Here is a 14,090-nt window from a genome sequence, read left to right as displayed (position 1 = left end):
TGCACTGTTATGTATTTGGCCACATAAAAAATTAAAATGGTGATACAGATGCTAGATTGATTGATCATGAAGTATATTTTTAAATGATTGCTTTGCAAAGTTGAAAGGAGTACTGTTTTTGATACTGTGTGCCAAATCAACTGGCATAAATAAATGTAATTCTTAATGTTATTTGCAATAGTTTAAAGTAAATAGAGCAGTGCTGCTTTACATCAGCTGAATAAGTTGCTTCCCCCCCCCCCCCTTTTTTAAAGAGATTAGCAAGAATTAGAGAGAAAAAAAATAGCTTTCAAAGCACCAGTGGTTTCTTTTTCCAGATAATACTTCCAATTAATATCCTAACTAACACAAATAAGGGCACTGGTGATTCTAAACCTCTTACCAGAGCCTTGGGAAACCAAAGTTTCTTGACTTCAGTTCAAACAATTTTAAGTGTTCATGTAGGGGTTTCACAGATGTTGTTTATTTCTCTACAGCTGTCTCAGGAGTGAGCACTGCCACTCTTTTTCTAGTTGCCTTGAGAATAGTATAATGTTTTTGAAAGGGTGGAGGGAGACTCAGTGCTGCAATCACCACCCGCTGTAGAATTGAACCAGAGAATAAAATAATGGGGAGATAAAGAGAGAGGAGCAGGGAGAAGGAAATGGTTTCTCATGAGCTGTTAACAGAGCCAGGAGAGAAAAAGGGAAGAAAGCATCTGGCTGATAATTTATTACACCATCTTTAGGAAAAAAGAGAATAAAAGAAGAAAGAACTTGGCTGTGAGCAATGTAGCATTTCTCACCTACTCAATGACATAAAGTGCCCAGAACAAAAATACCTTCTGGCAAGGAAGATAACATCATGTGGAAGCCTGCAGTGTTTTAGCTCTACTGGTGGGAGTTGAGAGCAGGTGAACAGATTGTTTAGTATTAAACTAACCCATGCTAAATGAATTTGGTATTACATGCCTTATAGTGACGGTCATTCAAACTCTAGAAATGCCCTGAGAATAATGCTCACCGTATAATACAAACTAGTTTTCTGTTTTGTTTTTACAAAACCCGATTCTTATAGCTGCCAAATTGTCTAGGCCAACTCGTTCCTTTTCAGTGCTGCATAACCATTCTGCCACTGCTAAGACTTAGAGAAGGGGTAGTTGTAACAGCATCCAGTTTCTACACCAAAAGTTATCAGCATATTTTTAGTCTAGAATTACAGTATAAATATTGACTACTGGAATTAATATACCATTTGCTGGTGATGGAACTGTTTATTCTTTCCTGGACCATTGAGTGCTGTGAGCTTGTTATGGTGTTGCTCATTCAAGCGTGTTTCTAGAATAGATGTCTCAAGGAAGTAGTCATCATTATTACAATAAAAAGTTTTCATTGTATGTTCAAATTAGGTCACATTGATATTTGTCTTAATAAATAGTTTGATTTCTTGGCATGTGGCACCTGGTCTACAGCTTTGCATAATGTGCTGTATCATATGGATTCAAACTAGTACTGTATTTTCATTTGAAGAGAGTTTGAGTTATTTTTAACAATTCATCTTGGAATTCTTCCAATAAATCTGTTTTTAATTTTGCAAAGTGCAGTAATTGACACTGATGACTGAGCAGTTGCATGCTGTTTCTAAACAAATGCATATGTTTGCATGTTTACTGCCTGTTTTGCATGTCTGGTGCAAAGATGATGTAATATACTCCAGAAAATAGAACTGTACCTCATTTAGCAGAGCGTATGTTACTATGTTTCTTCTTAGTACTGATGATACTTCAATAGGAACCCACTGCGACGTAGCCCTTGTCATGGTCATCACTGCACCAAGTAAAACTGTAAAAGAAATTCATTGCCTCAAAGTAAATAAAAACTGAATGAGGAAGATCTTTTCTATCTTTATGTCACACTTTTAGGATCCAGACCTCCTTAGTTCCTTCGTACATCCCTCAGAGGCAAAATTTTCTGTGTGGGCTTAATTTGAGCATCCTGCAGTTTGGTTTTTCAGGTAGGCCCTCTGTACTAACTGGCAATTCCTGAGATATGGTTGTTATTACACTAAAATAACGTGGCTTTTGGTACTGGGACTCCATGCAACGCTCACTGGGATGTACGTAGGATTCTATGATGACAAACAGTTCCCTTTAATATTACATGTATCACTTTGAGAAAGTTTAGCTTCACAGAAAGTAACTTTGGAACATGTACATATATAATTTATTGACATTTGTGCCATGTTTACATCCAGGATGGCCTAATTCAACATCTGTTCCTGATTAAAATGAGCATCTGGTATTTTACAGATAATTATGAGACACGAGCTTATCATCCTCTAGGCCTACCAGACAAATTGGAACCAAGCTCTCTAGGTGGATGGTAAGGCATGGTTCAGTGCTGGGTGCAATTCTGATCACACCTTTTGTTCTTCAAGGTTTATCTCTTGTACCCTGTATGCAGGCAGAAGTAACAGCAACTTCAGTGTTGTATCCTAGGATAAGAAAGGAAAAACTAACAAACAAAAAAAAGCAATGAAAATTTTTCTTGAAAGCTCTGCTCCTGTTAAACTTTATTCCTTGCTTTACTCTAAAAATCTGAATTTATAATCCTTCTTTTGCCCTTACAAGTAAATTTATCAGACAGCAAAGGAATGAATTTGGGGGAGGACATAAACTACTTGGTGACAAGAATATGGGGAAAGACTTTGTTCCCTAATATGCTGTCTAGAAAGATAAGTTGGTTTATAGAAAAGTCAGCATCAACCGAGGGATGACAGCTGTGTACCATAAGAAAACCCACAGAATTGTCTTCTCTTGTCCTAGAGCAAGCTGCATAACTGATTGTTGTTCATTATGAACTGTGAAGACTAGCTCAGCTCTGGTTAACAAGTACAATATCCAGTCCTTCGCCTTCGTACTCCACAGGAAGTGGGTACTCCTCTTTGGTTAGTGGCTACAATTATATTAACTGCAGGAGACTATTACTCCAAAATTAAGCCTGAAATGTCCCAGAAAGGAAGGACTGCGATCTTCGTTTCTTCTTTTCCTCTGTAACAGTATTTCCTAGAAATGCAAGCCTGTGAATAGGTAATCTAATATATTAACCTCTGTTAACAGCTCTGTTAGCTGCAGCATTTGATTTCTTTGTGCTCCAATTTATCTATGTGCATTTATGGATGTTTGTGTGTATTTATGTACAAAAACAGTACATTTTTTTCTTGCACTGGTGTCATGTTCCTTCCTTAGGACCTGATAAAACAGGTGTAAAGCAACGCAGTCAGAAGTACTGCAGTACAATTGCAAATATCAGCAAGGTATTGTGAGTTCAAATTGCAATGTAAAACTATGCTAGTACTGCTAAGGGATCCCTTGTACAGAATTCGCCTGTCTGAAGTGCCAGTTGTGTTTATGCATTTCCTTTGAAAAGGTGGTAAGGTGGGAAAAAAAATAAATCAGATAATTAAAATGCGTATCCCACGGGGCATCATCACAATTCATATAGCTGTCCTTCAAAAGCAGGTAACAATTATGTAGTCTTCAGAGCTGTTACTCCTCCTATAAACATTTTAATATTAAGCAGTTAGGCAATTTTAGTTTCACTTGTGCTCCGAATTTGTTTCATTTGATCTACTAAGCTCTGCCAGAGTTGTTGTCTTCGTAACTTTTTTTCGTAATACCTTTTATTCTTTGCCAGGTATTATCAGCCGCCAGGAGGCAGAAGAGTTGTTGATGAATAAATCTGAAGGAACATTCCTGGTGCGAGTCAGTGAGAAAATCTGGGGCTATGCATTGTCTTATCGCCAGCAAAGTGGGTTCAAACACTTCTTGGTTGATGCTTCGGGGGATTTCTACAGCTTCTTGGGGGTAGATCCAAACCGACATGCAACACTGACAGATCTTATTGATTTTCACAAGGTAACGCTTGCTAGGTAGACATCAATAGCTGAGTGGAGGGGATTAATAATTTAAAGATGAACCATGTAATTTGAAACCACACTGGAAAGTAGAAGTAACGATAGTGGGGAAAAGAATATACGTATATATTCTAGAGTAAGCCTAGCTGTAACATTTATAGTTTGTGTCTGTCTTCTGTTGAAGTGAATCAGAAAGCTTTTCCCTTTCTTTCAAAAGCTTCAGTATTTATTTGTGTTCCCTTCTAAGCAGACTCTTATGCAATGTATGCTTTCATGGGCTAAAGATGAACTAATAAGGGCTGACAGAACTAACACTTTTCGAGCCTCTGTGCTTTATAAAATCGGATTGGCAATACCACAGGAAAGGTCTTTTAATGAAATTTCAACATTTTTCAGCCTTTGATGTGAAGGCTGTAATGTGCAAAATCATAGGAGCAGGGCATTATGGGACAGAAGGGAATATGTAGGTTTTCTCTTGTTGGGATGTGCTAAGGGTTGTTCCTTAGTATCCAAAACAATCTTATGAGAGTAATTTGCTTGAAGTCTTTCGTGAGTTTAGATGTGCTTGAATTACTTTGCCTCTTTGTTTCCTGTTTACCAGATGGAGACTAAATAAGAGCACCGTTTCTGATGGTGTAGGTTGTTTTCATCATCTTACCTTTCTCTCCATCTTATTCATCATTTTTAATCCTGCTTTTCTCCCTTAGCCACCCTTACAATTTCTCTTGATTCTTTTTTCAAGATTTCTGTTTCCTTTTTTTCACCCTTTTACACTCTCGTTTCAAACTAATTCTTTTTTTTTTTTTTTCCCTTCAATTTCTTTACAACATTCAATTTTTCCAATGTTCAGTCTCTCAGACACTGAGCAGAGATTATATTTCTTCTAATTTCCATTCTTTCCTAAGTCTTTCTGTTATTCCGGTTAGTTTGCAAGATCTCTTCGGTCAAACCTGCACACTATTTCTTCCAGCTGTAATCCTTATATTGCAATTGTTATTAGCAGTACAGTACACTGCTGTAAGTCAACTTTTTGTAATTTTATTTAACAAAATGAAGCTGACTTTCTCAGAATTTACATTTCATGAAGGAACAAGGATTATGACACGATATCCTTCATAAAAACATAGATAGTCACTATTTAAATAGGATTTTTAGGTGACCAAATCAAAAAATACATGAAACAAGGGCAGAAAATCCCAAACTCATTCAGGTTGGCTGAAGAGGATTAGTTTGTCCTGTTTTCATCACAGCTTTTCTCATCCTAGGCAATCACTGTACTAGAAACCTATCTATTTACAGACTTGTCAGAAGCAGAACAGCTTTTAGATTATGATGTTTAAAAAAAAAAAAAGTTTCTTGGGTATCCCCTGATAATAGTTAACAGTTCCCCCTGTGTTAAGCCTATCAGAGGAACTGCTTCGTGTCTAATGTCTCCACACAGTTCTCTTTTAATTGTTTAACGTAATAGTTACATTTAAACTGGTCTCTTTGACTCATTCAGTAGGCATCTTATCCCCTCACTCAGGTGTTTTTTCTGGTAATTAGCTATGCAATCTTGATGTAAATGATTGCACAATAGACACACTCTCGTGCAGCTATTGCTATATTGTTTGGAAAAAATGTTATTTCCTTATTGCTGTTTTTGGCAAGAGTATAGCTCCCCAAACCAAAAGATATCTGAACTCTTTTGAGGATTCCTTTTCACTTTCAAACAAAATGAGCAGGGCTGACATAACCACTTTTTTTCAGGTGCTTATATTTATTCATCTACTACTGCTTCATTTCAGTTAAAAAAAGAATTAGATTAGGTCATTCAGCTGACACATATAAGGGATGGTAACCATTAGCTGGAAGAACAAAATTCTTACAGAAGTGGGCATCAATATTCATTTTCTATTATTTACATTTAAGTACTTTCCAGAAGGCAGGAATAACACATCCAACATAATTGCTAAACTTTTGTATTTACTTTCTCATATTTTTTTCAAAAGTACTTAATTTGAATAGTAACTTTCTGAACTTAGCCTGATGAGTGAAAGAATGACAACTGCACGTGCCCTGAGGAAATCAGGCACTGAATTTCCATTGTATTTTTTAATGGAAACTAGATGCCTTTTGAAAATTTTAGGCCCAAAACTTGGATCAAACTTTATGCTGTTGTAGTCAATAATATTCTGAATTCTGACTCATTTTGGTGCATCTGTAGATCTCAAACTTCTATAAAAAACAACAACAAAAAACAGAATTATCATTACTCTAGAAGTAGTGCAAAGACCAAGTTCTCTAGTTTTCTAGTAAGATTTTTTTTGGGGGGGTATGTAATTCATTAGAAGAGATGCTATTTGTAAAAAACATCTTTACCTTAGCAAGGTTAATATCTTTCAACTCTCTATAAACAGCCAAAAAGCTGTTACTGTTGTGTATGAGCACTCAATATAGATCTCTTCCTCAGTCCACCCGGGGAAGCTTCTTTCATCCCAGCTACTATGGAAGTAGCATAGTAGGACTGGCAGGTGTGTTAAATTAACCCCTGAGAACACCCTTTACAGGCATCTATAGCTTTTTTCTTAATATAGCAACTTACAGGTAAGTCAAATCACAGCCTTTTTTGTATAACAACAATTTGATTTCAGTATTTGATACCAGCCCAAGTTACTACTCGCATGAATACAAAATAAACAAACTATGAAGAAAATGAGTGCTTGATAGGATCCCTTTGCTGTCTTTACTTATTTTATGAAGTATTGTTTGTAATCAATTACCAATTACAGTGGAGTGTGGTTTTATTATTATTATTTTTTATTGCTATTGTTTTTCTTTCTTGAAAGACAGGGAAAAGCTTAGACATCTGTGAATGATATTCTAATTGGTTGTATCTTTTTAGGAAGAAATCATCACATCCTCAGGTGGGGAGCTACTACTGGAACCATGTGGACAGCAGAAGAATCCACCAGACTACAGCCCTTTATTCGAGTAACCAGGACTAACAGTAATGTGTTCTAGATAGCTACAGTAATAGATAGCTATAAAAGTAAACACTGAAAACTAATTAACAAACTTTCAAAGCCACTAGTCTTGTGGCCAAAATAAATATCCTCATTAGAAGACCCAAAATATTTGTTTCACATCTGAATTATCATTATTATTCATATTGCTAATATTCTGAAGATGAGAACTTACTGTCAGATTACAAATGAAGACTGTTACCAGAAATTTTTAAGAGGTTGTGGCCAATTGCACTGAAAGCTAAGTTCCTATCTTAATTTTCTTAATGTTTAATATTGAAAATGCAAAATCATATACTTGTAACAGCTAGAAGTATGGATGGGAATTATTCATCAAGTATTGTACCAATATTGTTGAACGGGTTCTTTTTTCCAAAGCAAGGTTTGTCAGTTTCTATTGACAATCTCATCACTCAGTGATTCACTTTTGATAACAAGAGATGCAATCTTAAAATGTCCTTTTGCAGTTTGTCATTGCTAAAATGTTTAGGTATAGCTGGAAACTTGCCATCATGCTTTTGAATATAGGCTGACAAAGTTAACCACAGCAGAGACAGTCAGAACAAGGTCATTCACATTTTATTTACGATTTCATGCAGTCCAGCTGCCAAGGAAGGAATTCTACTTCTGTACACAAACTGGTTAGTTTCTTCTAAATTAGTTACTCTAATAACCACAGTTTGATTTGTAGCAGCAACCACAACTCACACTCTCCTTGTCATATTTTGTGTAGTGCTGTGCAACACGCTGGAGATTCCTAGCTTTATTTTTCTATAGTACCAGATACCTCCCTTAGCTGAGCTATAAGTGGTTACTCTAACACCTCATAATAAAGCAAATCAAGAAGTGCAGCAAATAAGCAATGCTTATTAGCTGGAACAGTTGATCATAGTTTACATTTCTCAGATGAGATGACAGCTGGGCTTCTTGCAACAAGTAGTTTTACAGTGGTAGGACGTTCCATAACTACAGCTAATATCTTGAGGAACAAATTAACTTGGAAGCTAGATAAAGGGGCAAGATACCCAAGTTGTTTTGGAATTGTGTTAAAGTGTGGTCCTCTGCAGGTCACCAGGGTGGATCCCCAAAATGGAATACAGCTTTGCAGTTCTGAATGTAGACGTAATTCTTATATTAGGATCTAATAGAGATACCTGGTATGTCTGATCTGGGTCTACAATACACCTGGTAAAGGTACATACAGACATGAATCCAGCTGGTGGAGCTCAGCTCAGGGTAATTCACTGTGCTTTTCAAATATGGACTGTATAGAAACCATCACAGAAAATTGCGTGTTTTTTTTTTTTTTTTTTTTTTTTTTCCCCAATAGAACATTCAGTAAGTGCCCCTCCAAAGAGCCCTCATATCTACTATCTGCTTTCTCAAAAAATTAGGTTTCATTTTGCACTCTTTATATAGGCATCTCAAGAATCCCCCCATCTTCAGGTTATTTACAGCTGCACATGTTCCATTACAGAAGAACTGGACCCCTACTTTACAGGAGAAAGGAAAGGGACATTTTAAAGTTAAGAAGTGTAAATATACAAAGACTGAGGCCAGAGAGCAGCAGCTGACTGTAGGACTGATAGTCCAAAGACAGTACTGAATAATTAAGACAATATTTAGACATCTAAACATCTTTGCAGGCTGGTATTTTGCCTTAAAGAACTGTTTGTTTGTTTGTTGTTTTTTTAAAGGCATAAAATGACTTCTCCTAGGAGAAGTTGCTAAGCATGCTGGAAAATATATATGCAATTTCTAGAGTTTTTCTAAAGATTATTCAAGCCACTGTGCACAATTTTGAGAATGTTTAAATACAGAAAATTGAAGAACTTCTTCAATAAGGAATTCACATTTGTAGAGATATACCACTATTTATTTCTAGTTACACAATTCTCAACAACTTCCTGCATTTTGTTTAGTGGATAAGAAGGCTTGGAAATACGGCTCTGTATATTACATGATTACATGTCCTATTGTGATGTAATTAACAACCTAACGGCAGTTTCATTTTCATTTCAGCCTACATTTCTTACTTCTAATTTTGTAAATTCTTCTGCCTATTCCATCTATTTCTTATGCTGGGCTTTACCTGGCTTTAAAATAAATTCCATGTAAGTTCCTCTGCAAATGAAATTACTGTCTGGAAAACTGCAATTTCATCTGAGAGTTTTATTATGCTAATAAATGTCAGAATTCTCAAGTAAAGGAATTGCTTTTTTTTTTTATTCTCTCCATAGCCCCACAGAAATAAAAATAATAAAAAAACACGAGTCAGCCAATTCATACGGTATCAGCAAAGAAAAACTCAACAATATATAACCAGAAGCAGTAGCAATAAAATACAGTGCAGCTTAACTGAAGATAAATTTCAAAGGAAACAAAAGGAGATCATAGGAAGCAGAAATTAAGAAGAACAGAAGCTTTCCTTAGTAGACATGTGCAGCTGCTGCCAATACACTCAAGGACTGTGGGGGATGTACAATTGTGGAGATGTTTTCTAAGTTACAGTACTTCTTTTTGCCCTGCAGAAATTCAGTGGACTATGAAAAGGTAGCCATTTAGTACGAGGAAGAGAAGGGAAAGCAGTGAAGGAGTAAACATGGAAAATGAAGAAAATAAGAAAGGGAAAAATATGCTTATCTGATTGTTTTAGAAGCATTTTGGATTTTTGCTGCCCTTGGAGAAAGACGCTGCTACTTACCCTTTTACTCTGTAGGCCTCTGAGATTTCAGCTATGAAATGAGTTTGAGCTCCATCTACCTTGGAACTAGATTTCACACTATTAGTCCACAAGAGTTGGGCTTGTCTACCTCTTGGTTGCAGCTCTGAACATCATATCTGCTTCACTTTATCTGTGTCTACATTTAGTGTTGTCTGAAGCTGTTCATCTCAGCATACAAAATCTTTTTAGTGCTGCAGTTTCATTGTCTGAAATGGCCAGCTTTATTCTATTATTCAATGACCTTCGTGTCTTGCTTTCTGATCTGTTTTTCTAGCAGTAGCTATTGTTGAGTCATAAGAGGTAGATGTTATGGATTTTCATTAAAAGATTTGCTGTCAATTCTTCTTGTCAATGAGACCACCGGGAATACAATGAGAGACCTATTATGGTAATTCTGTTTCACAGGGAAAAATGCTATAGCAATAAGGAAAACTTTTAAACACTTAAATGAATCGAACTTTTCTTTATATCTGTTTCACAGCAATAAAATATGGCATGCAAGTTCCCAAGCTTGTTTGCACGTATCTTTGAAAAAGCAGCTCTTGAAGATTTATTCTTGCTTCTTCCTGGATCCACAGATGCATCTGTTCTTTCTAATTTTGTTTTAATCTGTTATATGTGCATACATAGACATCTCCAATTTACTACTGCTGTCTTCTGTAAAGGAGAGCAAAAATCAAGCAAAGAAACCGACAGCAACCCTGGATGCGATTTTCAAGGCACCATAAAGAATGTAGATGCCAGTCTATTATCTCTTACAATTACTGTAATGAAATAACTATCTAGTATGAGTATTTACATATTAATAGATGTATAACAGCATAATCCAAGCCAACTATTAAGTGTGGAAACCCTCTTGTGCTGAATACGTATTGAGTAAAAGATAGCTTCTGCCTCAAGAGATATTTACTTAAAAATTTTACTTATAAGAGATTATTTTCAGACTTACTGAGTAGAAACTGCTTCCAAAGACCATGAATTCAAAGTGAGAATTTCCAGTAGATTTCAATGACTTTGAATTAAATCCATAAAACCTGTTTCTCTGCTGAGGTGAACCAAGGTTAATACACTGAATACAGTAAACCAATTCAGTTTTGTAAGAAATAGGGATCTGCTTCTGCTCATTCTTCCCCTGAGTCCCCACAAACCTGACTACAGAGCATTAATGGAATTACACCACATTTCACTGCAGTCTAAACTCTTCTCTTTACGTAATGCCACAACACAAACTTGATCTCAAGGGAAATGGGGAAGTTCACAATGGGAGAAATTTTTCTCTTCCTTTGTATGAGTGAATTTGTTTCCATCATTTATAAGTTGGAGTCTATTTTTCATTGGTTTTCAAGGACTGACTTTATTTTCTGTCTTATTATGCCTCTGCTTTAAGATTCCTTTTTCCTTTCCCAAGAGAATGGGGTTAGTGACCTCTGTGAAGTAATAACGTGTCCCCTGGCTGGGCTATCAATTGCAGAATGACGTGTTTGCACTTGACCAGATGTTTGATTTGTGTTTTCTGAGATGAATCTTCTGGATACATACTGTCTGATGATAATGACGCGTAATTGAATTTTATAGCTAATTTCTTGCCATGCAAGTGCTGCATGAAACCTCTTCAAATATTTGTTTACTGCTAGCAATTAGTCCTATAGCTTGTATATTTATATTATGACCCGTAGCTAATGCATATTTTCCACTAGGCTGGAGCCTTCAGTGAATTTGGTTTCTTCTCTCTTGGAGACTACTCTTCCAGTAGTTTTAAATTAACATAACAATTTTATAGTATCTTTAATAAACATTGATATTTGATCTTTCTTATGGAGAAGAAATCACTACAAATGAGACTGGACATTCAGTTTGGTCCTAATTGTCTTCTTTTGATCTATGTGCAAAGAAAACACAATGTTTTTATGTCTCCTTTAAAGTTTTGCTGCTATTTCTCACCAGTTCCTAGTTTTAATGAGAATTTTATGTGGGAGGTCATACACTCATGAACAATGGAGAACAGGAAAGAAAGGAGCTAGGATTGTCGTTATGCATAGTGGTTAACATACAACAGCTGGCAAAATCTTTGATTTATTATTTCCTGAGACAGAGTGTATTTCTTTCTTAGCATTCAGAGGATCTAGGCTGAGACCCACTGTCCCTACTTTTCCCTTACATGACCAAAACAGGAAAGAGCTCATACAGCATCTGAAAATGGCCCAAATTGAGTTGAATGAGTAATGTTACGTGCCCCAGGAGTGGTACAGAAGTAGCATATAGAAAATATAAGTGAAGATCTCAATAAAGAATATTGTAAAGACATCTTTTATATAGGTGCATAGAGCTAGGAGTGTTTGCATATTCTCGTTTGGTAGAAGTTAGTTCTTTTAATCATAGAGGTGTGATTCATGGTCAACCATATGAAGACATGAGCAATCTTAACAATCCTCTTATTCAAAAAATCATAGAATTGCCTGACAGGAAAATCAGAAATAATTCTCTTAGACAAGAATTCTCATACATTACTATATGGTAGCTGGAGCAGAGAATTTTTAAATGTGTTATACATAACTGTTGGGATATGACAATGTAGAAGCTAGACACTGCTCACCACATAAAGCAGAGTGAAATTACGAGAGTCATTTTTATTGCACTTAAAATTCAACAAGGAATAAAGCTATCCCAGGTTATACTCCTGTCCTGTAGGGAATGCTGCCAATGTTGTAAAAAAAGAAAATATCTTCTCATCTAGGATTTTAAACTTAATAGTGGACTTAAATATTATAGCAAAACATTTCAGAGACCTACACTAAACACTGTGCTGCACTTAGTAAGACAAATTGTTGCACTCGTGTTCTTGGTTCTCAAACCCCTCTTTCTACTGAAAACCTGATACTAATGAGAAACATATTTTCAGTAAAATACAATCAAATCCAACTTTATGGAAGTTGTATTAAGGTATATGTTTCATTATAATTTTTACCATTAACGTTTTCTCTCAGGGAATCCCAAGAAAAAATAAAAAAAAATAAAATTGAGAGCAATGACCAAATGCATACAGTTCTGATCGGACTGCTAGACAGTGTTTTGTTACCTCCTCAGTGCTGCATTCACAGCATGCCAGTTCATCTATTTTTAATTTCAGTATGCTATGTGGTACATTGGAACCTATCTACATTTTTAAAGAACAAAACAGCTGAGAGTTGTACATGTGAACAAATTGTTCTATGGGACAAAACTGTCTGCCCAGTTCCAATGCTGAGCTCCCACATCCACTGGAATTCTTGTAGCAATTCTTAGTTGATAAATATGGGAATTATTTATAAGGACTATCAGTCAGAATCACTTTTCATTTTTCCTGGAAAGAAACCGAGCTACTTTAAAACCTTCCATTGACATTTTAAATGTAGAACTGTCCCATTTTCAAAATGAAAAGCTTTTTTTTTTTTAATTATTATTTTATTTATTTTATTTTTTTTAACATTGCAATGTTTTAGAATTAAAAAGCTATAAAGTATCTATAGGCATTTTTAATTGCAGAAAATAGGAAAAGTATGCAAAAATTTATCACAAAGTTTGTATTTTTTTAGTCCTTTCTAAAAGAAAATGTGGTGCATCTTGACTCCAAGACAGAGATTACAGGTTTTTGACATTTGATTAGGTATCCATTTTCTGCCTTTTTCTTTTTAAGGCAAATGGAAATACCCAGGGAATAGCTATTCAAAACTTTAAGCCCATTAAATCGTCTGATTTGACAACTGAAATATATTTATGAAGGTTTAAATAAGACCCCAGATAATATTTTCTCCTGAAAAATCCAGCTAGCAAGGTGGATAAATTCAGCAAAAAGAATGAATATTGATCACAATTTTGAATATTTTGCATTAAATGCTTGGATCCTTTCAGTATGATTTCCATTTTTACTATTATGAAGTTTGACTACTGAAAAACAATTAATTTAAAAGGAATAATAAATAATACACTGGAAATTAAGTCTGCTCTTCCAGTTTATCTGAAAAAGGCTACTTCTATCTGCCCTATGGTTATGTAAAAGACTAAGCCTATTCATGAACTTTTTGCATGAAAAGGATCTAATTTTCTAAGTTGTCATTGTGACTAATCAATCACAACAGCAATCTCCTTCTGGATGAAGGACTCTGATTAAGAAATGGAAGGTACTGACTACATGTTCAAATGCTAAATGAAACATTTGCAATGAACTAGTTACATGCAAATTAAAAACATTTAAAAACAAAACCAACCAAACAAAACCCATTTAAATCAGAGAGATTTTTTATATATACGGTATATGAGTTATTCTTGACCATGATTTTGCCTGTAACTTTTATACACACAGCATGTACAGATGCATGTCCTGCAGAGTAGCCACTGTTATGTAGGGAAATGGCTTTGACTCCCATTGTTCACCTTAAGCTGGACTAGAAACTAGAAAATTTCATTCAAAGTTCCAGGTAGTGTGGTAC

The 14,090-nt window shown here is 35.5% G+C and overlaps 1 protein-coding gene across 6 annotated transcripts in view; it reads left to right on the top strand.

Moving 5' to 3' along the window:
* The window catches only part of SH2D4B (SH2 domain containing 4B), a 112,410-nt gene extending 103,303 nt beyond the window's left edge, over nucleotides 1-9,107 (top strand). For all 6 annotated transcript variants that reach the window (XM_035329514.1, XM_035329515.1, XM_035329512.1 and 3 more), the window contains 2 exons: nucleotides 3,675-3,895; nucleotides 6,779-9,107. In XM_035329514.1, the coding sequence (XP_035185405.1) occupies nucleotides 3,675-3,895; nucleotides 6,779-6,871 (314 nt within the window). In that variant the 3' untranslated portion in view covers nucleotides 6,872-9,107. The remainder of the gene's footprint in view (nucleotides 1-3,674; nucleotides 3,896-6,778) is intronic.
* The last annotated feature ends 4,983 nt before the right edge of the window (nucleotides 9,108-14,090 follow it).

This window comes from Oxyura jamaicensis, chromosome 6 (genome assembly GCF_011077185.1).
Source record: "Oxyura jamaicensis isolate SHBP4307 breed ruddy duck chromosome 6, BPBGC_Ojam_1.0, whole genome shotgun sequence".
NCBI classification, from domain to species: domain Eukaryota; kingdom Metazoa; phylum Chordata; class Aves; order Anseriformes; family Anatidae; genus Oxyura; species Oxyura jamaicensis.
The sequence above is the reverse complement of the archived record's forward strand: the minus strand, read 5'-3'. Positions and strand labels throughout refer to the sequence as shown.